This window comes from Gymnoscopelus braueri (genome assembly GCF_963280865.1).
Source record: "Gymnoscopelus braueri genome assembly, chromosome: 5".
NCBI classification, from domain to species: domain Eukaryota; kingdom Metazoa; phylum Chordata; class Actinopteri; order Myctophiformes; family Myctophidae; genus Gymnoscopelus; species Gymnoscopelus braueri.
The window spans coordinates 17,506,030-17,531,760 of record NC_137606.1 but is presented as its reverse complement, the minus strand read 5'-3'; the positions used below and the strand labels follow the sequence as shown (position 1 = coordinate 17,531,760).

Genomic DNA, 25,731 nt, shown 5'->3' with positions numbered 1-25,731 from the left:
GATGAAGCAGGGACCCCCTCTATGTTGTATAAAATTGTGTTTCAGATTAAAACAGATTAAAAATTGCAGATCTACAAGCTCACAACGCCTCGCGCTGCGAGGCGTTGTGAGCTTGTAGATCTGCAATTTTTTGGCTAAAGTTTTCCTCAGAAAAAGGGATGCTAGGGTTCAAGTGGTTAAGATAATTTTTTTTTTAAATTTCACACAAAGATTTGGCAGACCCCCTGTAGTAACTCTGAGGACCCCCTAGGGGTCCCGGACCCCCTGTTGAAGACCCTTGGTCTAAAACAACACGCTCATCTAAATCACATTCTTTGTCCCATTCCTCCTCCTCAGCTCTCAGTGCGGCGCTCCTCCGTCTCACCACCATGTCGATCCTGGGCCTTCCATCCCCCCTCCCCCCCCCTCCTCCCCCTCCTCCTCCTCCTCGTCTTGTTGCCGGGCTACGGTTGCCGGGGGGCGGCGGCCGCGGGCGACATTCCCGAGGACGCCACGTCGGAGTTCTCGGTCAGACTGTACCACCGGCTGCAGCAGGTGGCGGCGGCGGGCGAGGACAACATCATCTTCTCGCCGCTGAGCGTGGCCGTGATGCTGGGCATGGTGGAGCTGGGCGCCAGGGGGTCCTCGCTGGAGGAGATCCGCCAGGCGGTGGGCTTCAGCCACCTGGCCACAGGTTAGAGACCCAGTGCAGGAGATTCTCCTCCAACCCTTTTTGGATTTCAAAGGATTTTCCCCCTGGTTTTATACTCTGTTTTGATTTATTTATGTTGTAAAGTAACTAAGTACATTTACTCAAGTACTGTACTTAAGTACAATTTTCTAGGTATTTGTACTTTACTTGAGTATTTCCAATTTCCAATACTTTTACTTCTACTCCACTACATCTCAGAGGCAAATATTGTACTTTTACTCCACTACAATTATTTGAAAACTTTAGTTACTTCGCAGATATACATTATTATATTATAAAACACGCATTAACCACTTTAGCCCTATTTTATGCATAGGCTATTTGAAAATAGCCGATCTACAAGCTCACAACGCGTCGTGTCGCATTGCATCGTTGAAAGAGTTAAGTGACGAAAAAACATCAAAAGTTGAAATATGGACATAGGCTACTAGGCCTCTGCCCCGACAGCGTGCGACAATATTTTACAGTACATTTTACAGTACACTCCCCAATACTTTCACTGACGAAAACTAAACTAAAACTAAAACGAGACTAAATATATTGACAATTTCGTTAACAAATAAAAACTAGATTAAAATGGCAGGGAGGGACTAGTGGAGAAGATATCCAGTAGAACTAAGACAAGTCATCATGGGTGCGCGCGGTTGTCACGCTGCGACACGCTGTGAGCTTGTAGATCAGCTATTTTCGGCATGCAGCTAAGTGAAAATCTGCCATTCCGATGGCATCACGGGCCGTCAAAAAAAAATGGTGTCGACTAATTCAACTGCAGATTTAGTCGACTTAAATATTTTTTCATATTTAGTCGACTAAAACTAGACTAAAAAACTGCTGTCAAAATCAAAAATCAACACAACTCCAAACCTTCAAAACGGCATGCTCTCAAAAACCCACCTCTTCAATATGGCTTTCCCCAGCTAACTCCACACCCCCTTTCTCATCCTAATAAAGTTGTTCTTATTCCCCCCCCCCCCCCCCCCCAAGTAAAGCGTCTTTGGGTACTTAGAAAAGCGCTATATACATTTGAGATAAATGCATTATCATTATTAGATCTGCTACTTTTGCTGTTTTTTCATTTGAATCCTGAAAAGTAACAGTTTCCACCCGAGAGAGAGGATTTTCAGGTTGCTTCCTTATCCTACTGGCATCACGCACAAGACACTTGGCGCTGATGGCTCAGTGTAGAAGGTGCATGGAGTGCATGATGGCTCAGTGATAGTAGGAGGTGCATGGAGTTAGAGTCCTGCAACGGGCGGGGTACCCGCGCGTTTGATAGTAGAAGGTGCATGGAGCTCAGAATCAGAATCAGAATCAGAATCAGTTTTATTGTCACATCACAGGTTTACAAGGTAAAAAAGTGGGTGAAATTCATTTTAGTGCAGCTTAAAAACAACACCACAGCAGCCGTAAACGATGAACTGGCATGAACGATGGCATGAAACAGGGCGGCAACAGCGTTGCCTCTCAATGTACATGAACAACAAACATGACCATGAACAACATGGCGCTAAACGATCCCTCATATCAAAGTTGGGTGGGTGCGGGGTCGGGGTAGGATGGAATGGAGTAGAGCGGGCAAAAAAAAAGCACTGCTCTCACGCTCTGCCCCCAGAAGGGGGCAGAGCGTGCGAGGAGCAAAAAAGGGAGCCCAGGTGGGGAGGGGGGAGGGGGGCGGGAGTGGGGAGAGGAGCAGGATGCGAAGGCGTGTGGTGCAGGATATGTAACATGTGTGTATGTGTGTGTGTGTGTGTGTATATGGGAGCCTGGGATATGGCCTTGGTCTCTTCACCCAGTCCAGTAATCTCTTCGGCTCTGATGTCAAGAGCGTGCGCTGGTGTTTGAGCGATAACAGCGAGTGGGAAGGCTGTGCGAGAAAGTCCTTGAATGGATTCCGACCCAAAGTCACAACACCAGGTGTCCATGAGGGCTGGTGGTGGGGGGGGGGTGGGTGTTGGTACGGGTAGGCTTGGGGGGGGGGGGGGTGGGTTTGCTCTCTTCACACTGTATTTCGCTGGGGGAAAAAGTCCAGGTTTTTTGGTGTGGGGGGGTCCAAATCGATCCTAATAATCCGAAGCAGACAATTTGTCTACTATTTATACTGTAGTGGGCCATCCAGTCTCTCTATGCCCGCTCTGATCATGGTCAGTGATAGTAGAAGGTGCATGGAGCTCAGTGATAGTAGAAGGTGCATGGAGCTCAGTGATAGTAGAAGGTGCATGGAGCTCAGTGATAGTAGAAGGTGCATGGAGCTCAGTGATAGTAGAAGGTGCATGGAGCTAACCTCACTCCGTCAAATGAAAGAAGCTTGCGACACACATTTTGTTTCACAGCGTACTTGCATCTGAGACTCCGGGCGCAGAATCGATGACAGACGGAGTTTTATTTTTTCAAGCTACTAGGCAGGTGATTGGATGATCCCGCCCCTAGCAGCCGCTGATTGGTTCGTATGCGCAGCGGTTCGGGCAGCTTTACTCTGTGAGCAATCCCAGACCCTCCTTCCTGAAACCAAATGCAATGCAATGCATGAGATTTCCGGAGGGAGGGGGTGTTTACCAGGCTAGCATGGAGCTCAGTGATAGTAGAAGGTGCATGGAGCTCAGTGATAGTAGAATGTGCATGGACCAGCAGACACTCATCTAAACACACAAGGAAGCAGATGAATCACATTAGGGGCTTTTTTTTATTGGCCAGCTAACCAGGATAGGTGTGTGTACAAGCATGCACCTGAACCAAGTGAACACACACACACACACACACACACACACACACACACACACACGCACGCAACATGCTTGCATATATTACCGTACACACACACGATTTCACACTTGCATGCACACATTGTTAACATAATCAATGGTCTCAGGTCTGTACGCTTAAAAAGCTCCTTAGGGAAATCACTTGTGAGTGAACTAAAATGTATTTCATTCCCAAAATCAATGTTTCCATTTGTTCTCTCTGTGCGTGCGTGCGTGCGTGTGTGCGTGCGTGCGTGCGTGCGTGCGTGCGTGCATGCATGCACATTTTCAAGATTTTTAAAAAAATAGCAGATCTACAAGCCCATAGCGCGGCACTCGGTGCCGCGCTATGAGCTTGTAGATCTGCTATTTTTGAATATAGCCAAAGTATATCATATACTCATTACCAATTTTTTTCTGGGGACCCCCTGGTACCCCCCCCAAGCCCAATGACCCCCTGGGGTGGTCCCCGGAACCCCACTTTGAGAACCAACGGTATCTACCTCATGCATTATGTGCCTCTCTACTCTGCTTCCCCCAGACGAGGAGTTCTCCCTGCTCCACAACCTGACGGCGGCGCTGTCGGAGGACGACGACGCCCACTACGTGATCCGCTTCGCCAACAGCCTGTTCCTGCAGGAGGGCGTGACCTTCAACCCCGAGTTCCTGCACCTGATGAGGAAGTACTTCCGGGCCGAGGTGGAGACGGTGGACTTCGGCGAGTCGGCCGCCGTCGCCGAGCACATCAACGGCTGGGTGGAGAACCACACCGAGAGTGAGTTTCTGTCGCTAGTGACGGGGGGGTTTATACAGCAGTGGTTCTCAACCTGTGGGCCAAGGCCCACTGGTGGGCCTTGTGAGGGTATCGCAAAGTGGGCCCCTCAAATACTTGGCAAAACGCTAAGATTTTAATGATAGTGTAGTGATACAAATAAATAAGAACTTAAAGGGATAGTTCACCCTCAAAATTACTTTTTTTTCTATCGATAAGTCACACGTTTTTATCGCATTCCTAAGCCAATCATTTGATGACCAACAGCAGTTCCGGCAGGAGACACAAAGACTCCTTTGTGTCTCCTACCGGAACCGCTGCCTACCGAGTCCGCTGGTCATCAAATTATTGGCTAAGGAATGAGACAAAAACTAAAAAAAATATCCATGAATTCAAGTCTCCATGGGGTGACTAATCGATAGAAAAATATGTTATTTTTTTGGGTGAACTATCCCTTTAAAGTATACTGGCCCAATTTTTGGGATGAACTCCTGAACACTGAGGATTGTTACTGTGTGCACACACACACGTGCGTTCCTCGCAGGCAAGATCCGCGAGCTGCTGTCGGCGGAGGACTTCAGCAGCATCACCAGGCTGACCCTGGTGAACGCCGTGTACTTCAGAGGCTCCTGGAAGAACCAGTTCCGACCGGAGAACACCAGAACCTTCTCCTTCAGCAAGGACGACGGCTCCGAGGTCCAGACCCTCATGATGTACCAGCAGGGAGACTTCTACTACGGTAATGAGCACCTGTGTGTGTGTGTGTGTGTGTGCGTGTGTGTGTGTGTGTGTGTGTGTGTGTGTGTGTGCACGTGTGTGTGTGTGTGTGTGTATGTGGTATACTGTATGCATAATACATAATAATAATAAGTAAGTAGGTCGGGAGATGGCTTATTGTCGGTATCAGCCGAGTAACACGCGGGAGTCTGTCCCCGTTACTATGCGCTAGACCCCTGGGAGATGGATTGCTGAGGTGGAGCGCCACACCTATCCTCAGCTCCCAGTACTTACCGCACCCAAGCCGTGCTACTCATGCGCTGAGTTGGCGGTGCCCGGGATCGAACCCATGACCTTGTGGTCTGAAGGCGAGAGCTCTACCGACTGAGCTACCCGCCGGATAATACATACCCACCGGATAATACATACTGTATATCATTGCTGTCGGTCAGAAACCTCTTATCTCCATATTCTATTCAATATTTATAGATAATATATTCTAAAATGATGGAATAGAATATTTTGCCATCTTTGAATTTGAATCCTGAAAAGTAATAGTTTTGGACGTATGAGGTTTCCACCCAACAGAGACAATAATATATTATTTATTGTTGCCGTCGGATGGAAACGTATGTCCAACACTGTTACATTTCAGGAAATGGAGAAAAAGAAGCTGTGTTAAATGTAGTAATTATTTAGTCACAAGCTCTTGTTTTCATTGGTAAAATATTCATACAACCCACAAACAGACTTCACCGCTTTCAACCGCTGGCAACTCTATTTTATAGGCAGTACATTCTTTGAAGAAAAAGAAAAAGGGAGATAAAAGGTTTCTGCAGCACAGCGACGATATACTGTGTAGTAGAGTACATTATACAGTATACTGTATGCAGTGGTGGAAAAAGTACTCAAATGTTTTACTTAAGTAAAAGTATCAATACTGCAGTGTAGAAATACTCTGTTGGATTCTTGGAAAAAATGCGCAAGACCATGAATCCACGCATTGCATTGACAAAGCATTGGCAGATTCCGCCCCAGAGGTAAAATAAAAATGCGGTCGGACCGTGCCCTTACAAGTAAAAGTCCGGAATTCAAAATGTACTTGAATGTTCCTTCTACCAAAAGTATTGGTATCAAAATATACTTAAAGTACCAAAAGTAGACAGTACTGCTATTTTCAAATGGCCGAAATGTATATAGGGCTGAAGTGGCTAATGTATGTGTGTAATAATCAAAGACGAAAAAGTAACTAGTAACTAGGGGTTACGTAGGTAACCCCCGATTTGTTAGTTCCGTAGTAAGATGCTTACTTATGGGATATCATCGCTTGCATCGCTTGAGAGCGATGATATCCCATAAGTAAGCATCTTATGGAGGAACGACTCAAATCTAAAGTTTTCAAATAATTGTATCGCAGTAAAGGTACAATATTTGCATCTGAGATGTAGTAGAGTGGAAGTAAAAGTACTGAAAATTGGAAATACTCTGACTACTACCACTGACTGTATGTGTGTATGAGGGAGATGAAAGGAGGCGTATGCATATTTCATTGTGGTCCTGGGTGAACAACACATGGCTGTGTATTACGTGAGAAGAACTGAGAAGATAGACACACAGTTGTGTGTTTGTGTGTTTATTATCTACGGGGCCCACGTTGTTTCCAGGGTGTCTCTAGACATAATTCCAGAGGCTATTTAAAATGTTAATCAGAGATCTGAAATATTCATACGACGTGGAATATCATTCCCCGTAAATATTTCCCCATTGTGGATCTGGAGGCGGTAAATATTATTATGTTTGCATGGCCTGCTTTGGTATTGTCTGGCTACGCTTTTACATACTGCTGTACACTGTCTGCAGTTACACTGTGTGTAGTCTTTGTGCGTGTCCTTGAGAGCGTGTGTGCACGCGGGCAGAATTCTAGTAACCCCCCCCTAACCCCCCCAAAGAAAATGTCGTTTGGGGGTACAAAATCATGGGATAAAAAAATAATAATAATACCCAGAGGGTCGCCCCCCCCCCCCCCCCCCCTTAGGGGTCCCTGGAGACCCTGGGGTCTCCAGGCCGTGACCTACAGACACGGCGAAGGAAAACTGTGAAGCCACAGCCACGCATGCAAGATGTTGCACATGAACTCTGCAGCCGAACTGAGGCGCTCCAACACAAACACTCTGACATTAAGCTTCACACAACAAACATCAGCATCACACACAACATTCACCACAATGACAAACAAATTACGTCCGCGCAAAAATAAGCGAGGGCTCGCTTATTTTGGGGTTCAAAAATCGTGGGATAAAAATTTCCCCCACATTTTTAACAATGCATCGCGTCCTGCCGTCCTCCCTCTCTCTCCATCTCCTTGTCTCTCTCTCTCTCTCCCTGTCTTCCTCTCTCTCCCTCCCTCGTTCCCTCTCTCTCTCTCTTTCCCTCCCTCCCTCTCTTCCTCTCTCTCTCTCTCCCTCTCTGTCTCTCTGTCTCTGTCTGTCCGTCAGCGAAAATTCTCTCTCGCTGTTTGGCTGACTATTCTCTCTCTCCCACCCTCCCTCTCTCTCCCCCCCTCTCCCTGTGTGCGCGCATGGCTGTCCCCCCCGCCCCACCCACACACACACACACACACACACAGAGACATGCGTGGTGTCACTCTCTCCCCGTTTTTTTTTGCAATACAAAGCCTTGACTACAGCACAACAGATCTGTGTGTGTGTGTGTGTGTGTGTGTGTGTGTGTGTGTGTGTGTGTGTGTGTGTGTGTGTGTGTGTGTGTGTGTGTGTGTGTGTGTGTGTGTGTGTGTGTGTGTGTGTGTGTGTGTGTGTGTGTGTGTGTTTGTGCCAACATACGCTGGTGGGTGAGTACGCACCGTTTTTCGCCTTCAGCCAATTGCAGGGCATTTTTGCCACCTCCGCGACTAATGTGATGCAACGGGACTTTTGAGATGGCCATGCCCAAAATAGGGTGCCTTATTCGGATACATGCGTGTGACTGGCCGCCCCTGCCGGTTCTCTGAATTTTTTTTTTTAAATAGGCTCTGTCATGATTAATTGACCACACATATGAAGTGAAACAACTAAATTCTATCCAAACGATATCTTATAAGTAAATTCCGTGCCTCAAAGAAGAAGTTTGAGAGCTTTGTGAAGTTGAAAAGTCCGGAGAAAGCTCGCCACAGAAACAATGGACCGAAACAATGGCTGCCGTTCGTGTTTGAGCGACGACGCTGATAGGCTGGGAGAGTGAGGTTGGGTTGGGTTGCCATGTCATGTCCAGGTGTTGTAAGCGTGAAGTGGGTGTAAATTGGTTAGAGAAAGTGCGTCGACGCATGCGCAGTGCGCAGCTTTGTGTTTTTTCATGAAGCTGGTTGCTTGTTGCTCGCGCACGATCTGGCAACAGCGGTGCATACGCATGCGCAGTGCGCAGTTTTTTTGGTACAAACACAGGTACAGCCAGTCTGCCAATTGTAGTATAGATTTGAGCTTGCAGAAAAAAGCACACACACGTGTAAATCGCCAGCCTGATCTCCAAGAATTTAGTATACATTGCACGGATCCAGTGCACGTCATTCCGTGCATAGTCGCCTAGAAACCCCGAAAATCCGCGCGTATGTACGGTGAGTCCCACGGTGGGCGTATTGCAACCCGGAAAAACCCCGGAAGCAGAGCAGTCCCCACAACAAAATTTACGATTCTGTGCCTATCGGTACGTAACTCAAACGGCGCTGAGTAGCTCAAGGGAACGTTGCAACGTTCGGGACGGCAACTCGCTCGCTTTAGCTCACTCGGTGGTCCCTTACGTGGCGACAGTTCCCTTGAGACTGCGCGCCTCCGAAATGGTTTAGTCACAATGGGGGAGATGCGAGGCGGCTATGCACGAATTTTCGGGTTTTCCAGTTGTCTATGCACGGAATTTGAAAAACGTTCAATGACAACGTTTCCTTTGGCGATCGGGTTGAAATCGCAGTTGCACACTTGTAATACAACTGCAATTTACACGTGTGTGTGTGCTTTTTTTCTGCAAGCTCAAGTTTTTGTTTTACACATTGCAAATTCACATTGCAAATTCCAACCTACAACTGTCGCATATTACGAGTGCTCAAATTAAATGTATTTGTTCGGGAATTTTGCAACATATCTATCTCCATAGTTACTGATATAATGGAGAGTCCATTTGAGCAGAGGATAATTGTGCTTTGACCTTCATGCAATACTGTACCACCAAGACCATACGATCTACAGTTCTCAATAGAAGAGCAGGGAGACCTCCTCTAACCAAGTTGTGTTTGTTTGATTGTTTAACATACTCTGCCATACAGGACAGAAATATATGTTTTATCCACACACAAAACGTTATGGATTGCACCTCTACACTTTGATGAGTGTGTGTGAGTGTGTGTGTGTGTGTGTGTGTGTGTGTGTGTGTGTGTGTGTGTGTGTGTGTGTGTGTGTGTGTGTGTGTGTGTGTGTGTGTGTGTGTGTGTGTGTGTGTGTGTGTGTGCGTGTGTGCGTGTGTGCGTGCGTGTGTGCGTGCGTGCGCATGTGTCGACTTTGATGTGGGTGTTCAGTATATATTTGTGCATGCATGTAGGCATTTGCTGATTTCAATAAAATGTGTGTCTTTGTATAGTCCGACTCTTGTACAGTACGTATAGATAGACAGTAAAATCCTCAGTGTTCATTTATCCATTTGTAACTCTGAGAAGGGTACACATTTGTACACTTCAAAAAAGGTCCATTTGGTTCCATTTGAACACTTCAAAAAGGGTCCATTTGGTTGCATTTGTACACTTCAAAAAGGGTCCATTTGGTTCCATTTGTGCACTTCAAAAAGGGTCCATTTGGTTCCATTTGTGCACTTCAAAAAGGGTCCATTTGGTTCCATTTGTGCACTTCAAAAAGGGTCCATTTGGTTCCATTTGTGCACTTCAAAAAGGGTCCATTTGGTTGCATTTGTGCACTTCAAAAAGGGTCCATTTGGTTGCATTAGTGCACTTCAAAAAGGGTCCATTTGGTTCCATTTGTGCACTTCAAAAAGGGTCCATTTGGTTCCATTTGTACACTTGTCTGAGTGAAATTAATACTGAGGAAATGACGGTGTTAGCAGCTACGTATGGGTCTATATCTACCCAGGTGCTACAGTATAGCTACACTGCCTTCTTCTCTTTGTCCTGCTGTCATGGTGTATCCATATGCTTCTTAATAGGTCCGTTCTCATCCAGTCGGTACTTGTTCAGAGTGCCGTCACATCACTTAGACTGCATTACTTCAGTGGAGCAGCGCTGCCACTGAAGTTGCCGTGTCTCTCTGAGCTATTCTGGTGCAGTCTGCGTTTGTTTACATGCACACTCGCTCACACATACAGTACAGGTGCTTCCTGACCATGCTACATTGTGAGCTTGTCGGTGCGGCTATTTTTGGTGTAGAGGGGGGGGGGAAGGAACGGACCAAGTACAGAAACGGAGTATATAAGGCAGCGGCTCCCAACCTTTTTCTGGATCAGGGCCACGTTAGCAAATCTCGAAAGTGTTGAGAGCATGTTTATTTCAATGATCAATCAATCGAACGTAGTGTACTTGAAGTTCCTGTTTATTGGTATCACAAAGAAAACCCATTTTCCAGGTCTTACAGACAAAATAACATACACATTTATTGTTTTATATTAATGTCATATCACCATTCAAATCTGGCTGGAAATGGCTGATATATGGTTTAAGTGGTTAGACGGTTTGCAGGGGGATGGCGCCCATGCCGCTACACTACAAAACCCTGAGTTAGAACACTATGCACTGGGAGAACTTCCTTCAGCAGTTTCTCTGTTTTTTTCTCCTCGGTTTTTCTCTCTTTTTATAGTCTAACTGGGAGGGGAAGGAAAAAAACATTCAGTCTGTTTTTTTTTATTATTATTGAGTATCTTCAAAAGAGAAATAGTGTTTGTGAATGTCAGCAAAGCCTGACTGTTAATTGTGCTGTAGCGGCTGCATCTGAAGGAAGTTATCATTAGGTCTTGGAGACGGTACAGTGCGTGCGCACGTGTGTGTGTGTGTGTGTGTGTGTGTGTGTGTGTGTGTGTGTGTGTGTGTGTGTGTGTGTGTGTGTGTGCGTGTGCGTGCGCATGCTGGCAAGGGGGAGCGAAATGTTCTATGTCGAAATTGCAGTATCCTTCCAAACATAAGGATTACACCCACGCACAGAAAAACACTGGGAAGCATAAGAGGATAGACTCACTGGGTGGTATAACTAAGAGTCCTGCACACTGCGATAAAGAAAACCTACCAATATTATCAGCTTTTCTGGTGTGAGGTATGAGTCTATTTTATTCCACGTAGGGAATAAACTCAGAAAGGTGCAGTGCAGGTGCAGCGAACAGTAGCATATAGGAGTGGTTCTCAACCTTTTCAGGCCGCGACCCCCCAAAATAATCATATTTGAACTGGGGACCCCCCACCCTGACAAGCACTTGGAATTGTAGGAGTTGAGGCATTACATTTAGTTTGACTCGGTTCCACAGATACATATTGTGAAAAAATGCCGATTTACAAGCTTGTAGATCTGCCGTTTTCAAAATTTGTGCCTCTTTCATATATTATTTGACAATTTGGCCGATGTTTGACCAGTTTTTATAGTATAGTTTGTTGATTACTTTTGATGCAGTAATGCAGTAAAGTCTTTCTTTTCTTTTTTTTTAAGGTATTAAAAAGGTTTTGAAAGTCCTTAAATTGTCACTTCACTGTCATCTGGGGACCCTTGTCACTTCACTCACTGTCATCTGGGGACCCCCCCCCAAAATCGTGTGAGGACCCCCTTTGGGGGTCCCGACCCACAGGTTGAGAATGACTGGCATATAGGACAGAGATTCTCAAACTTTTCAATTTCAAGGACCCCCAGTTTCATGTGCGTTACGGCCACGGACCCCCCCCCCCCCATTTGATAAGATGTGTTATCTCTCGGACCCCAATCTGTTAATGTAACTCTGATAGTGTACAGATGGAACCAAAAGGACCCGTGTCTGTGTGTATTCGTTCACATGCTCGCGTGGTGTAATTCCCCGTCTCCCCCTCCCTTTGCGCTAGGCGAGTTCAGCGACGGCTCCCAGGAGGCGGGCGGTGTGTACCAGGTGCTGGAGATGCCCTACGAGGGAGAGGACATGTCCATGATGATCGTCCTGCCCCGGCAGGAGGTGCCCCTGGCCTCCCTGGAGCTCATCATCAAAGCTTCGCTCCTGGAGGAGTGGGCCAACAACGTCAAGAGGCAGAAAGTAGAGGTCTACATGCCACGGTGAGAGAGACACACACACACACACACAGACACACACACACACACACACACACACACACACACACACACACACACACACACACACACACACACACACACGTGTGTGTGTGTGTGTGTGTGTGTGTGTGTGTGTGTGTGTATTACTATGCTTGTTACGACATAAACACTTTAGGACATGCCATTTTTACACCCTAACCCTGAAGCCAAAAATATCCGAAATACAAGCTTGTTAGATCAGCTATTTTCGGTGCACAACACCGGCGAGCAACTAAGTATAAATCCGGTAAAATGTTTAGTAACCCTAAGTCCTAAACCTAACCTGCACATGCAGATTCCTGGCTAGGCTTCTACGGCATTAGGATCATTTACTTCCTCTGCGTACTGACATTGAGTATAAGAAAACTGGAACAGATTGGTCCAGTGGTTTGTGAGATTTACAGACAGACAGACTTCTAGACTTCTAAGATATTTTTGCCAGACCCAGGGGGTCGGGCCTACATGAGGCTTTGTCGGTCCCCCTCTCCAAACGTTTTCGTCCATACATGGGCATAAAAGAGGTCTGTCTTCTGTCCTCTTTTTGATTGGCCAAGCTTTAGCGTGACGTAGTGCTCTGATCTTTCAACCACTAGGGGTCTGGCAGTACCAGGTCTCCTGGTTCCCTTGTTTATAGAGATTGCCAGTTAGTTTGAATAATGCCATTGTTTATTCTACGTAATGATGTCATCACTGTGATGACATCATGTGCATAAAACCAACCACCCATCATACACACTTGGTTTATCAGTTTACTTATTTAGTAGATTAGATTATAATTACATTAGTATATATGTTATATTGTAGTTATATACTACACTATAACATATATACTCCATTGTAGTTAAATTAGTAGATATATTATTGTAGTTAAATTAGTAGATATATTATATTGAAGGTTAATTTTATACAACAACAAACCACAATAAGTGTTTGAGTGTAAAGCTGCAGAGCTGCTGAGGTTCCTCCCCTCAGTTCCAGGGGCTGTTTCCTCAGGTGGGCCAACAGGGGGAGCTGAAGAGACTAAAATCTGATACGGCCTCAGAGGATCAAGTGGACGAGGCTGTAAATACCCTTCTGGCCTTGAAGAGCCAAACGTACAAGATGCTAACTGACAAAATCCCCAACAGAGAGAGCATAAGTCTGAGAAACAGAGAAGGAAGAGCAGAAGGGATGAAGGACAAGGAGGACCCCGAGGAGCAAACACTGTTGGGACTTGAAGCCAAGAAAGAGGAGAACCTGGCAAACTGGTATTCCCAGGGGATATCCAAGTCCGAGATGAAAGAGTGTCATGATCTCAGTGGCTGTTACATCCTTCATCCATGGTCCATCATAATACGTTTGGTAACACTATTGATCAAGCAAAAACAGGGGTCAAGTAGAGGATTCTTCAAGATGCGAGTCCATCCATCTGTTTGGTTGTTCGTGGCACTGCGCTTGTGTGCCCAAGAGGTCAGTGGCTGCCTTCAGTGTAGCCAGGTGGGGTTCCACAGCCCACTTAATGCCTTCATCAGTACTTTCGACAACGAGGATCAACTTCGTCTGCAGAAAATAGTTAGAAACGCGGATTCGGAATTCATGAAGATCAGTAAAAAACACAGAGGCGTAATTGTTCGAAACACCCTGTCCAAAGTGGTCACCAAATTCCAGATGGCATTTGACGACTTGAAGAACACGTTGCACACAGGAGACGTGTTCACACAGCTCAAACAGTTGATGAATGATTGCAGTGAGATTCTGGACAAACATATTGATGATGGATTATGCGTAAACAATTGTGGATTCTTGTACCAATCCGTAGTGAACTGCGAGGACCACGACTGCAACTCTGAACTTCACAACTGCTCCTCTCCTTCTCGCCAGTTGAACTGCGGACAGCCCTACGTACATCAGGCCAAGGAGGGTGACGAGGCTTTGTTGAACTGTTCTTTGCCTTGGCACAGCCTGGTGATTCCTGGCTGGACTGAACAGTACCATTTTGAGTGGACTCCAGAACTGAACCAGCCAGCTGACAGCGACTTTAAACCTCTGAAGGTGAGCAACGACTCCTACGTATTGATGAATAATGTGAGTATGGAACAACGGGGGACGTATCGCTGTTCACTGCGGAATCAAACAGGAACCGTTATCTCCACAACGACCTTCCTACTCAATGTCACCGCTCTACCAACCCCTAAAACTGAGCCTGACATCACCGTTCCCACACAAACCCAAGGGTCTGACATCACGGTTCCCACACAAACCCAAGGGTCTGACATCACGGTTCCCACTCAAACCCAAGGGTCTGAGGTCGCGGTTCCCACACAAACCCAAGGGCCTGAGGTCACGGTTCCCACAGAAACACCAGGGCCTGACGTCGATGCCACCGTTCCCACTAGACCCGGCGTCACTGCCAGGCCTGTGCCGCCAACCAAAGCCCCACCTCCCGCTGGCAATGACATTGGCATTATCATCGTGATCATTACGTCTGTGGTAGGTGGAGGGGGCATGGCGCTCTACCTTGGGCTGATGGCAGTGAAGAGAATACTTGGAGAAGAGTCAAAAGAGTAGGGGGGGTTTCTTAAAAATGTGGCACTGCTTAAACACCCAAATTGTACTTTTACACTTAAATTAACGAACAAATTAAAAAAAAATTAAAGTGCAGGGTGCTTAACAACACAGACTACGCCATCTTTTGGGAGGTTTGATCATCGCTATACTGTGTCGGTCCCTCTCTCTTGGTTCTGCACTGGTTTCGGCTCCAGCTGCTGGCTACACACCCTTGTCTCTCCCCGCGTCTCTCCGTCCTCCTCGCCTTCGCACCAGATTTCCACGGACGAGGTCCTCACGCAGGTGGGCAGGGCACACACACCGCCAGCCGTATAGCAGTTTCAGAGGTTGTGGCTCCCACTGACCCCCCCACTGACCGGACCCCAGCCCATGGTAGCTGCCCTCTATCTGGCCAGGCTGCATCGCTCGTACTCCTCTCTCTCACTCTCGAACCAGCTCTTTCACAAACGACACCCTTCCCCTCCAGCTCACTTCTGTCTCTGCTTTATGTTTATTAGGACTGTCAGGCCCACACCCAGGTGCCTTCAGTTTGCCCAGGTCTGGCGGGTCTTTCCTCATCAACCCGCAGGCTTGGTTGATGTCAGTCAGTGGAAAGAAAATTAACAAACATAAATCCTGCAACTCGACTCAAATTGAAAGAAAGTCAAAACAGTAATTAGAAAACAATAATCTCACTCCAAAACATGCAAAAAATAAACAATGGAAAATACAACACAAAATCACACAATAAACCAAAAGCAACCAAAAACGTGGACCAAAGGATCGGGCTTGATTGGTCCTATACTTTGTCTGGTGTTCCCTTGGGGTAGGCGGGTGCGCTGGGATGCAGCGTGCCTGAGACACAATACATAATGGGAGGTAATGGTAGGTGTGTAACGGTCAAATCAAGACGTTTAACTGGGCAAGTACATCGTCCAGAGTTACGAACAAGAGCAGGAGTCGTCCCATTGTGTACATGTATAAATGTTATTTTTAACCATAAAACAATTGTTTATCTTGTGAGGACCGGGACTGTTGTCCTCACAATGTCTATTTCTCAAACTCTACTACACTCTACTATACTACTAAGTATAGTACAAGTACACACACTCACACACACACACACACACACACACACACACACACACACACACACACACACACACACACACACACACACACACACACACACACACACACACACACACACACACACACACACACTACCCAAGCAAGCACACAACCCCAGACTGCAGCACAATGACCTTTGAAGGCGTTTGCTCCTATACCTCAGATGCATTCTGTGCCCAGAAACATGGTGGTGTTTATCAAACAGGCTTGGAAATACAGTTTACCCTTGTGTGTCATTGCAAAGTCCATTATCTAAGTCTCCATTATGCATATGCATTCAAGGGAGGCTTGCACAAATAACAGGAGGGGATTGACTGTGCGTTTACTAACATCGGCTTGTTTGTTTGTTTACCCCAATCTTTCTTTTAGACAATTTAGTCGTTATGCCAATTCCCAGTTTTCTCCACACACGGTGACATTTTTTACTGGGAGGGCGCTTAAGCCGTGTGGAGGAACACGTTATCCGACCCAGTTCCTCTCCCTGCTGAACAGGCATTCTGACCGACCTGTAGGAGTCGCTATTCTTTATTTGATATGGACATCACAATCGCATTGGACAAAACCAGATGCATTTTTTAAAGTGCATATAGCACTGTAGTGCTAATTTTCAACACCTGCTAGTGCAGCAACAGAGATCGCCCTTCTCGCCCATTGCGACGCGTTGTGAGCTTGTAGATCTGCTATTTTCAAACATTTTAGCACTTTTACCTTTGGTACTTTAAGTACATTTTGATACCAATACTTTTGTACTTTTACTCAAGTCAATTTTGAATTCCGGACTTTTACTTGTAACCACTGGGTGCAGGTAGGCTGTATGTTATAAACAAATAGACAAACACAAGAAAATCTTTTCTCAACTCCCCAAGCAACAAACCATCAATCGATAGCCTATAGATTCAGCAGTCATGCAATAATGACTCTACTGGAAGAAATTAAAGATGACCTCAAGGCTCCCTCACAAAGTCCCATTCCATCACGGCAAATTAATAGTCAAGCACTAACTGGTGCATTTGTTTGTGGAATTATGGATCGCACAGACTTAGGCTTGTTCTTGTTCCATTAACCCATTAAGACCGGGAACGCATCCGTGTCATTTTACATTTTTATAGACACTTGTAGATCTGCAAAAGAAAATATGTGAAAAATTGTGAACATTTTGTGCAAATCTTTGAATATATATATTTTTAAAGCGAACATTTGTGACTCAAATCTTTGCTTCTGGTGGGATTCTACAGATGTCTTCTAAATCCAATTTTTTTTTGTAAAAAACTTATGTTGTCTCAAACTCTTTTTCATGTCAAGGACCCCAAAATGTGGACCCCCCATCTCAAAATATATTGTTCCAGGGACCCCCCAGAAGCAAAGATTTCAGTTACAAATGTTCGCTTAAAAAAAATATATATATATATATTCAAAGATTTTCACAAAGTTTCACGATAAAAAAAAAAATAGCTGATCTACTGTACAAGCTCATAGTGCGGCACTCGGTGCCGCGCTATGAGCTTGTATATCTGCTATTTTTGAATAGCCAAATAAATCAAAAAATGACACTGATTCTTTCCCGGTCTAAATGGGTTAATGAACACATTTATAGAACCAGAAAAAACACACATTCAGTGAATGCCCAAGTTCTCTGTAATACACGGAACCATATATCACTAATGTCCCGCCATCTCTTTACAGAAGTACATTTTGTGACTCCTAGTGCATTAACTTTTTTGAGCAACAGTCACACACATCATGTTTCTCTCAGTTGGCATTGGATCGCATCCCTCCAAAACGCTTCAGAGTTCTGTTACTTTATTAATCAATTCCATTTCAGCATCACTGAATTTAGTGTCTCTTTTCGGAGCTGGTTTTAGGGCTCCATATTGCACAGATTCCACAATTCAACTGCAACTTTAATATAAAAAGAAATGTGACTAGAGGGCAGTTCCATTCGATGACTTTGCTATGTATTTTTAAAACACGTAAAAAGAACTAATGTAAAAGCTAGATGTGTTTCAATTTTGGGAGTTAAACTATGGAATAGCCTTAGTGATGGTTTGAAGTTGTGTAGCCTATCTCAGGGGAGATTTTAAAAAGCCTTAAAAAGTAAAATAATTCAGGAGTACAGTTTTGAGTAAAACATTTTCTTTCTTTTTTTCTCTTTTATCTTGCTTCTGTTTTAAGTTTTTTTTTTATACTAAAGGAATAGTTCACCCAAAACATTACTTATTTTCTATCAATTACACAACCCATAAAGCCTTGAATTTATGGAGATTTTTTTCCTGAGCCAATAATTTGATGACTGTATGTATTTCCGGTAGGAGGCTCAAAGTGACTCCTTTGAGTCTCCTACCGCATACATTAGCATCTTTCCACCGGTAATCAAATTATTGGCTTAGGAATGCGACAAAAACTGAAAAATCTCCATGAATTCAATGCTTCATGGAGTGTGTAATTGATAGAAAATAAATAAAAAATTGGGTGAACTACTCCTTTAAAATATATATATTCTTAAGGATTGTAAAGGATAGGCAAAGAATAAGCATTGTGCTTCAGCCTATTCCTTTTTTTCGGTCATTGAATTTGGATTTTGTGTGTCAGTAGGTTGGATATGTGTACATTTGTGTTTTGATTTGTTGTAGACAAAGAATAAACCATTCATTTATTCGTTTGCTGCTGCCGTAGTAAATCAGTAAAATGGCAGAAAATGTTTCATGTGTGTGAATGTGGCCCTGAGTATACTGTACTGTGTACCATGTTCAGGTTCAAAGTGGAGCAGAAGGTAGACCTGAGGGACACTCTGCAGGCTCTGGGCATCAGGAACATCTTCACCAAGGATGCTGACCTCTCTGCCATGACCGGTAAGATGGCAGGAACTTTAACACTGTTGCTTTGCATCATGTGACTGGTAAAGTCAAGCGCTACACTAAAATATGCATTTTATTTTTAAGATTAAAGAGGAGAAGAAGATTGGTCAAACAAGCAATAATAGATGTTCAGAAGCATCTAACGGATTCATATATTTCATAAAAGCAAAGCCTCAATTTGTTATTTTTTTTCTAAATGGTTTCCTGTATGTAGAACAAGCAGTAACATTATGTAGTTTTAGAATGCTAATACCACAGCATCATAATTTGGATACATTGTGCAGTTGTTTGTGGAAATAGAGCGCTATAGTGCGGGGGTCTCCTTTCATGCTATTTCACAACAAAGGGCATGAAAGGATTGGGACTTTGGCCCAACGAAAACCTTCAGTTATGAGATTTCTGTCTTTAATCCCTGCACACATGCAGAGATACATTGAATACACAACCACAGGTGCTACACACCATGCATATATGAAGAAGAATGAGCACATACACAAGACAGATAGGGAGCTAGACAAAGTGAAGCCATTATCACCTACATAATGAGAAAGAAAGAGACTAGTTGAGCAAAAACAGACTGAAAACTCATTCACTGCCAAGGACGACTTCGACGACTTTTTGTGTTTTTTGGTGTTTCCACTAGATGGCGCTCTTCGCTAACACATGAGTGACTATTTTGTCCCCCAGATGCACGCAGATCCAGGAGATCACGTGATCCCCAAGATTTACTGCTCCATTCACTTCCTGGTTAACGTATTTGGGAAATCGCCTGTATCTCGCCTCTCTGTGTTATACTACGTATTTTTGTGGAGACATGCTATTTTCAACGGCCTATAACAAGCGAACGGGGGGGTCGCGACAACATTTATTTTTTCTTTCGCGGAAGCACAGTGAAACCCCTCGTGATTAGCAACCATCAGGGTATCGATCATACTGGAGATAAATATTCTGTGACTACTTGAAAAGGTTAGAAAATCGAAACATCGTTGGCAGTGGATGATTTATTCATGTTATATTTATTCTGGCAGTGAATGAGTTATTAAATGAAGCAGCATGTTGAGCAGTTGATCCAGCGTTGCCTGCTCCTCACTGCAGTGCCTCACTTCAGTATACAGTACAGTATAGGTAACCAGGGTAACCGGTCAGGTCAGTGCTGTCATATAATGCAGTAAAAATAGATTCAGAAGGAGAGAGAGAGAGAGAGAGAGAGAGAGAGAGAGAGAGAGAGAGAGAGAGAGAGAGAGAGAGAGAGAGAGAGAGAGAGAGGAGACGTTAGTTAAACCCTATATACCAGGGTCCCTGTTTTGGAATGCTGTATCAATTAGTAACTGTGGAGGCAAACGGAGTGGGAGACGTTTCACATTATAAGATAGAGGTTTTATACATGAGCTCATAGGAGAAGCACATGAAACATTCAAGGTGCAGTATAGGTCAGGGGGGGAGCAGGGGGAAGATAAGAAGATAAGAGGGAAGCCTGTTTCATGTGTCAGCATGGGACCAAGCTGTACTCTAAACTGCAGATATCAGGCCTGTGCTGTGTCATCTTGACCTCTATGATATTCAGATAGTCAGAACATATCGAAAGGCAAAAGACGAACAACATAATGATACGATAACAAAACGAGGTATAATTCATTCTACCACACAATTCCTCCTCAGTGGCCCAGGATTTTATAGTATAGGTCTGCTAGCGTTATTCTCTCTCTACACCAAATCTCTTAGCAGATCTACAAGCTCACAAAGCCTTTTTTTGGGTGATGGATCCATGTGTACACTGTCAGAGTTATGGTGGTCCGTGCATGGGCTTCAATAAACCAAACTTAATTGTTAGTTAGTCACATGAAGCAGAGCTGGCCGGCGTTTGACTCCATGGGCTACCAGAAGTCAGACAGATGGAACAGAGAGAGCAGAGCTTCTTCTCATTAACCTGCCACTTCTTATTAGTGTGAATCAGCTGGCATTTACTACTACCAACCATAATGCTGCTATCAGTGTGTTACAGAAAACCCCAATGGGAGTGGAGAGGCGTTTAGTGCATACCGTTATAGTTTGAGATCACTTATCAACAGCAACTCACTCTCTCACACAGTCTCCCTCACATCTCATTAAGCGGCTTTCTCACTTAATCAACTGTGTGTGTGTGTGTGTGTGTGTGTGTGTGTGTGTGTGTGTGTGTGTGTGTGTGTGTGTGTGCGTGTGCGTGTGCGTGTGCGTGTGCGTGCGCTGTGCGCGTGTGTGTGCGCGTGTGTGTGTGTGTGTTTCCCAGACGGTAAGGACCTGTACGTGGGGAAGGCAGTGCAGAAGGCCTACCTAGAGGTGACTGAGGAGGGCTCCGAGGGAGCCGCTGGATCAGGTAACCACCATCATCATCATCATTATTATCATTATTAACCCATTAAGACCGGGAACGCATCTGTGTCATTTTTTGATTTCTTTGGCTATTCAAAAATAGCAGATCTACAAGCCGAGTGCCGCGCTACAAGCTTGTAGATCTGCTATTTTTGAAAAAACGTGAAAATGTGTGCAAATCTTTGATAATGAATATATATTTTTTAAAGCGAACATTTGTAACTCAAATCTTTGCTTCTGGGGGAACAGTTTTTTTGTTTTTAAACGTACAGTATGTTGCTATAGTGGTTCTCAAATTGTTTTCATGTCAAGGACCCCTAAAATTATATGTATTTGGCCACGGACCCCCATCTCAAAATATGTTGTTCCAGGGACCCCCACCAGAAGCAAAGATCTGAGTTACAAATGTTCGCTTAAAAAAATATATATATATCCAAAGATTTGCACACATTTTCACAATTTAAAAAAAATCTACAAGCTCGTAGCGCGGCACGCAGCGCGCGTCCATGTGCCCCCCCCCCCCCCCGCGCGCACGCAAAGCGTGCGCGCACGATTTTTTTCGCGGATTTTGGCGGATTCGGGTACTTTTTCCCCCGTTTTTGTTACTTTTTTTTGGTTTTAGGGTAAAAAAAAATTTAAAATTATTTTCCCAGGGTCCACAGAGAGGTGTCCCGCGGTCCGGTCATGGACCGCGGTCCGCCTGTTGAGGACCCCTGTTATATAGGCTCTCTGTCTCAAAACAGCATTAGAAGTCCCTTTCTACTGCTACTTTCTCAAAGACATTTTAACCACTTAAAAACCCTAGTATATATGGTTGACCGGAGAGCCTCAGGGCTCTATACTAGTGTCTTTTCTGTTTCCTGTCGTGAGCTTGTCGATCTGCTAATATCTGCGAAAGCTTTCCCCACAATGCAGATGCAAGGGTTTAAGTGGTTAAAGTGTTTCTCTTGTCTGCCCTGATGAAGGCCACCTTTGGATTGCATTTTTGTTTACCTGTTCGTTGATGAACAAGCCTTAGAAGGCTGCCTTTGATTATTGCATTTTTTTTTGGGGGACATTTTAAAGTGTATTTAGGTTCCATACAGTGCAGTACATGCTTGTGTTCAGTTGCATTCAGCATCTCTTCCACTAAGTTCTCCCAAATATCATTAAACACTGCCCCCATCTGTTAGTGTGTGATAGTGACAAAGGAATCCCCCTCACCTCTCCTCTCTCTCTCTCTCTCTCTCTCTCTCTCTCTCTCTCTCTCTCTCTCTCTCCTCTCTCCTCTCTCTCTCTCTCTCTCTCTCTCTCTCTCTCTCTCTCTCTCTCTCTCTCTCTCTCTCTCTCTCTCTCTCTCTCTCTCAGGAATGATAGCCCTGACGAGGACTTTGGTTTTGTATCCACAAGTCATGGCGGACCACCCATTCTTTTTTGTCATCAGAAACCGGAGGACAGGTGTGTATGTGTACTTACTGCAGTGGTTCTCGAACATTTCATGTGTACAAATGGAACCAAATGGACCGTTTGAGGGTCCAAATGAGGGTCCATTTGGAACCCCCTCAAATAACCCATAGGGTCCCTGGACCACACTTTGAGAACCACTGACTTCATGTATGTGCAACTAGTGAATGCATTTGTTCAGGGTTGGATCTACCATAGTTGCACGCAGGGCGGGCACTGACCCACCCTGTGATCCGATTGGCCCATAGTGTTCCCACCCAGGTCTCATTGGTTCTGAATGGCGTCAGTCAAAGAGGATTTCATTTACCTTTGTCCAGCATGGAACCTCATATTTGTAAAACAAAACCAGTGCACTTTGTGATCTTTAGCAAGCTAACACCATGGAAAACCTGCAAACTATAAGACCGTGACTGACCACAGACTGGCAAACGAGTAGAGTGACGAGAGATCAGACAGCAGCACTGCGAGTGTGTGTGTGTGTGTGTGTGTGTGTGTAAACTGTAACGGCCGCTCTACACCAGAGAATTTTCGCACACACGCACACACACATATACGCACACGCACACTTTTAGATCCAGTCCTATTTTAAAAGTCTGCGTATATGGGGGACTCGCGTATATGGGGGACTCACGTATCCGCGCGCCCGGTGTAGCCGGTATCATTGTTAATCAATTGGATCTAAACAAACGCGCTGTACGCACCACGCATACGCTCGCTTTGAAAAGTCTGGTGTAGATCGACCACAAAGCAAGATGCCAGCGTTTTTAGGGTCTATTCTGCTGTTTCAACTCAGTCATTGTGTGTTGTGATGTTGATAAAGAAAAAGAAGATACATCGTGCAGTCTACTGTCTACCCACTATCCACTACACATGTACGCCCACAATTCACAACAAACAGCCGCTTGCAAACGCAGCTTCTCAGCATTGAAACGAATCAGAAATAACAAAGACTTGGAGTGCTTCAACACGTTAGTGTGGAGTCCAACAGAGCCACAGAGAAACCACAAATAATGTAGCAGTCGGTTTGAAGCCTCTGAGTCTGCGCCTCTAAATGGTGTTGTGTTGATTGGTCTTGAAGTGGTTACAAATCGTTACATTTGTTAACTGACATGATCCAATAGAATTATATGCATACAGTACACAAAGATACCGTTGCTGTCGGGCAGAAACCTCTTATCTCCATATTCTAACTGTTTGCGTTTTTTCGTAAATGAACGCCCTACTTGATCATACAACATCACACAAAAGCATCAAAAATAGCAGATCTACAAGCTCAAACGTTTTGAACTTGTCGATCTGCTATTTTTGCTATTTTTGAATGTGAACCCTGAAAAGTAACAGTTGTGGACATACAGTATGAGGTTTCCACCCGACAGAGACGGTATGTATAATTCCTTCCTGTCTGTTTTGACACCAAAACGTAACACCTGATCCACTCCTCCTCCTCCTCCCCAGGCTCCATCCTGTTCATGGGCAGGGTCATGACCCCGGAGGTCATCGATCCTAACGACCACGACTTTGACTCCATGTAACCACAGCGATCACCTATAACCTATTCCCACACCCCCGCCCATCCGGATCCCTGCCAACCGCGGCCCCCGCCGTGAGGTCACACACGCTCACCGCCAATCAAGATCCCTGACGTCATAAAACGCTACCTATCCTCTCTCGCCTGTCTCCAGCTGTGTTTTATACTCTTTATGGAAATATTATATGAAGCCAATGTTAACCGATGCACAGTGAAATCCTCAATGTTCATTCATTTAACTCTGAGAGTGTACAAACGGGTCCAATTGGTTCCATCGGTTCCCTCTCAGAGTTACAAACGGCTGAATTAACACGGGCGATTTGAGACTGTGTATATTATTATATTGAAATATCACATATAATGTGACTGTGTTTTGATACTGTACGCTTTGAACACTTGGGGTACGGAGAGAAAGAGATGTAAATATTATACGCATTAAGGGTGGTTTGTACTATATTACTTGCCGTATATCAGACATCATTTGGAAAAGAACACCATATGTAATCCACACACTATCCCTTTAAGTTCTGTTAGTCACTCACATGCAAAGATTCACACACACACACACACACACACGCACACGCACACACACATGCACGCGCACGCACGCGGGCACACGCACACGCACGCGCACACACACACACACACACACACACACACACACACACACACACACACACACACAAACATATTTTTTCGGTCCTTATATAAATTATATATATACAATATATCAACACTCTGTGTCCTTTGCGTTCCACATTTCAGTTATCTTCCTGTACATTGGTCATTGTGTTCTATATATAAATATATATAAATACAGAAATTAAATATGCTAGATATTTATTGCTAAAAAAGAAAAAAGAATACACTGATAATTTGTCCTCACACCTTCTTAGTAACACCATATCCATTCCAGACAGTATTTCAGTCAGTTCTGGGTTGTTGTTTTTTGTTTTTTTTTTACGCCAGTTGGTTCTCAAAGTAGGGTCCGGGGACCCCCATGGGTCCTTGAGGGGGGTCCCCAGCGAAATTATTGATAGTTATCAACCAAATGGGCCCTTATGGGGCTGTAACTCTGACAGCGTACACATGGAACCAAATTGACCCGTAAGTGTCCTTTTGTACGCTGTCATAGTTATGGGGGTCCATGCTGGGGGTCCTTGAAATCAAAGAGGTTTGAGAACCACTGTTTTACGCTATAGGCACCATGGCTTAAACTGCTGATGAATTCCTACTATGCCTTATATATCACATAATACATTGTTGATTCACAGCCCTGGTCAGATGAGGGTCAGGTGAGCACAGAGAGAGAGATAGGGAGAGGGGATGCTGTGTAACTGTGGTGTGTTGCCGTGGAGATGGCCGAGGGCATGCGGTTGTGTTGGAAACCACTGCAGCATTATTATGGGATGTACTGTATATACACAGTACAAATGTAACACCAGCTGTACTCAGTCTTTTACTCAATAATAAAACATGAATGTGTTCCAGGTATACAGAATGGCGTGTCCTTTTCTTTGTTTGGTGAGGTTTCTTTATCTTAGTTGATGTTCGTCTCTGTTTTCCAGCATGTGCTGTACTGTGTAGTTCATTATGGACTATTTATTAGCAGGGCTATAACTGAAATGACCATCATTTAGAGTTTATTTTTTGCTCTACTTAAACGGCGAAAATGGA

General features: G+C 44.7%; 1 protein-coding gene across 1 annotated transcript in view; it reads left to right on the top strand.

Annotated features, from left to right (window-relative positions):
* Positions 1–25,491, top strand: part of serpini1 (serpin peptidase inhibitor, clade I (neuroserpin), member 1) — a gene marked incomplete at its 5' end in the record, with an annotated part of 26,857 nt that extends 1,366 nt beyond the window's left edge. Inside the window, 8 exons of the mRNA XM_080429096.1 lie at positions 337–673; positions 3,971–4,204; positions 4,746–4,940; positions 11,982–12,186; positions 18,631–18,728; positions 21,001–21,087; positions 22,431–22,520; positions 23,982–25,491. Coding sequence (XP_080285222.1) covers positions 337–673; positions 3,971–4,204; positions 4,746–4,940; positions 11,982–12,186; positions 18,631–18,728; positions 21,001–21,087; positions 22,431–22,520; positions 23,982–24,058 — 1,323 coding nt within the window. The 3' untranslated portion in view covers positions 24,059–25,491. The remainder of the gene's footprint in view (positions 1–336; positions 674–3,970; positions 4,205–4,745; positions 4,941–11,981; positions 12,187–18,630; positions 18,729–21,000; positions 21,088–22,430; positions 22,521–23,981) is intronic.
* Positions 25,492–25,731: the final 240 nt, after the last annotated feature.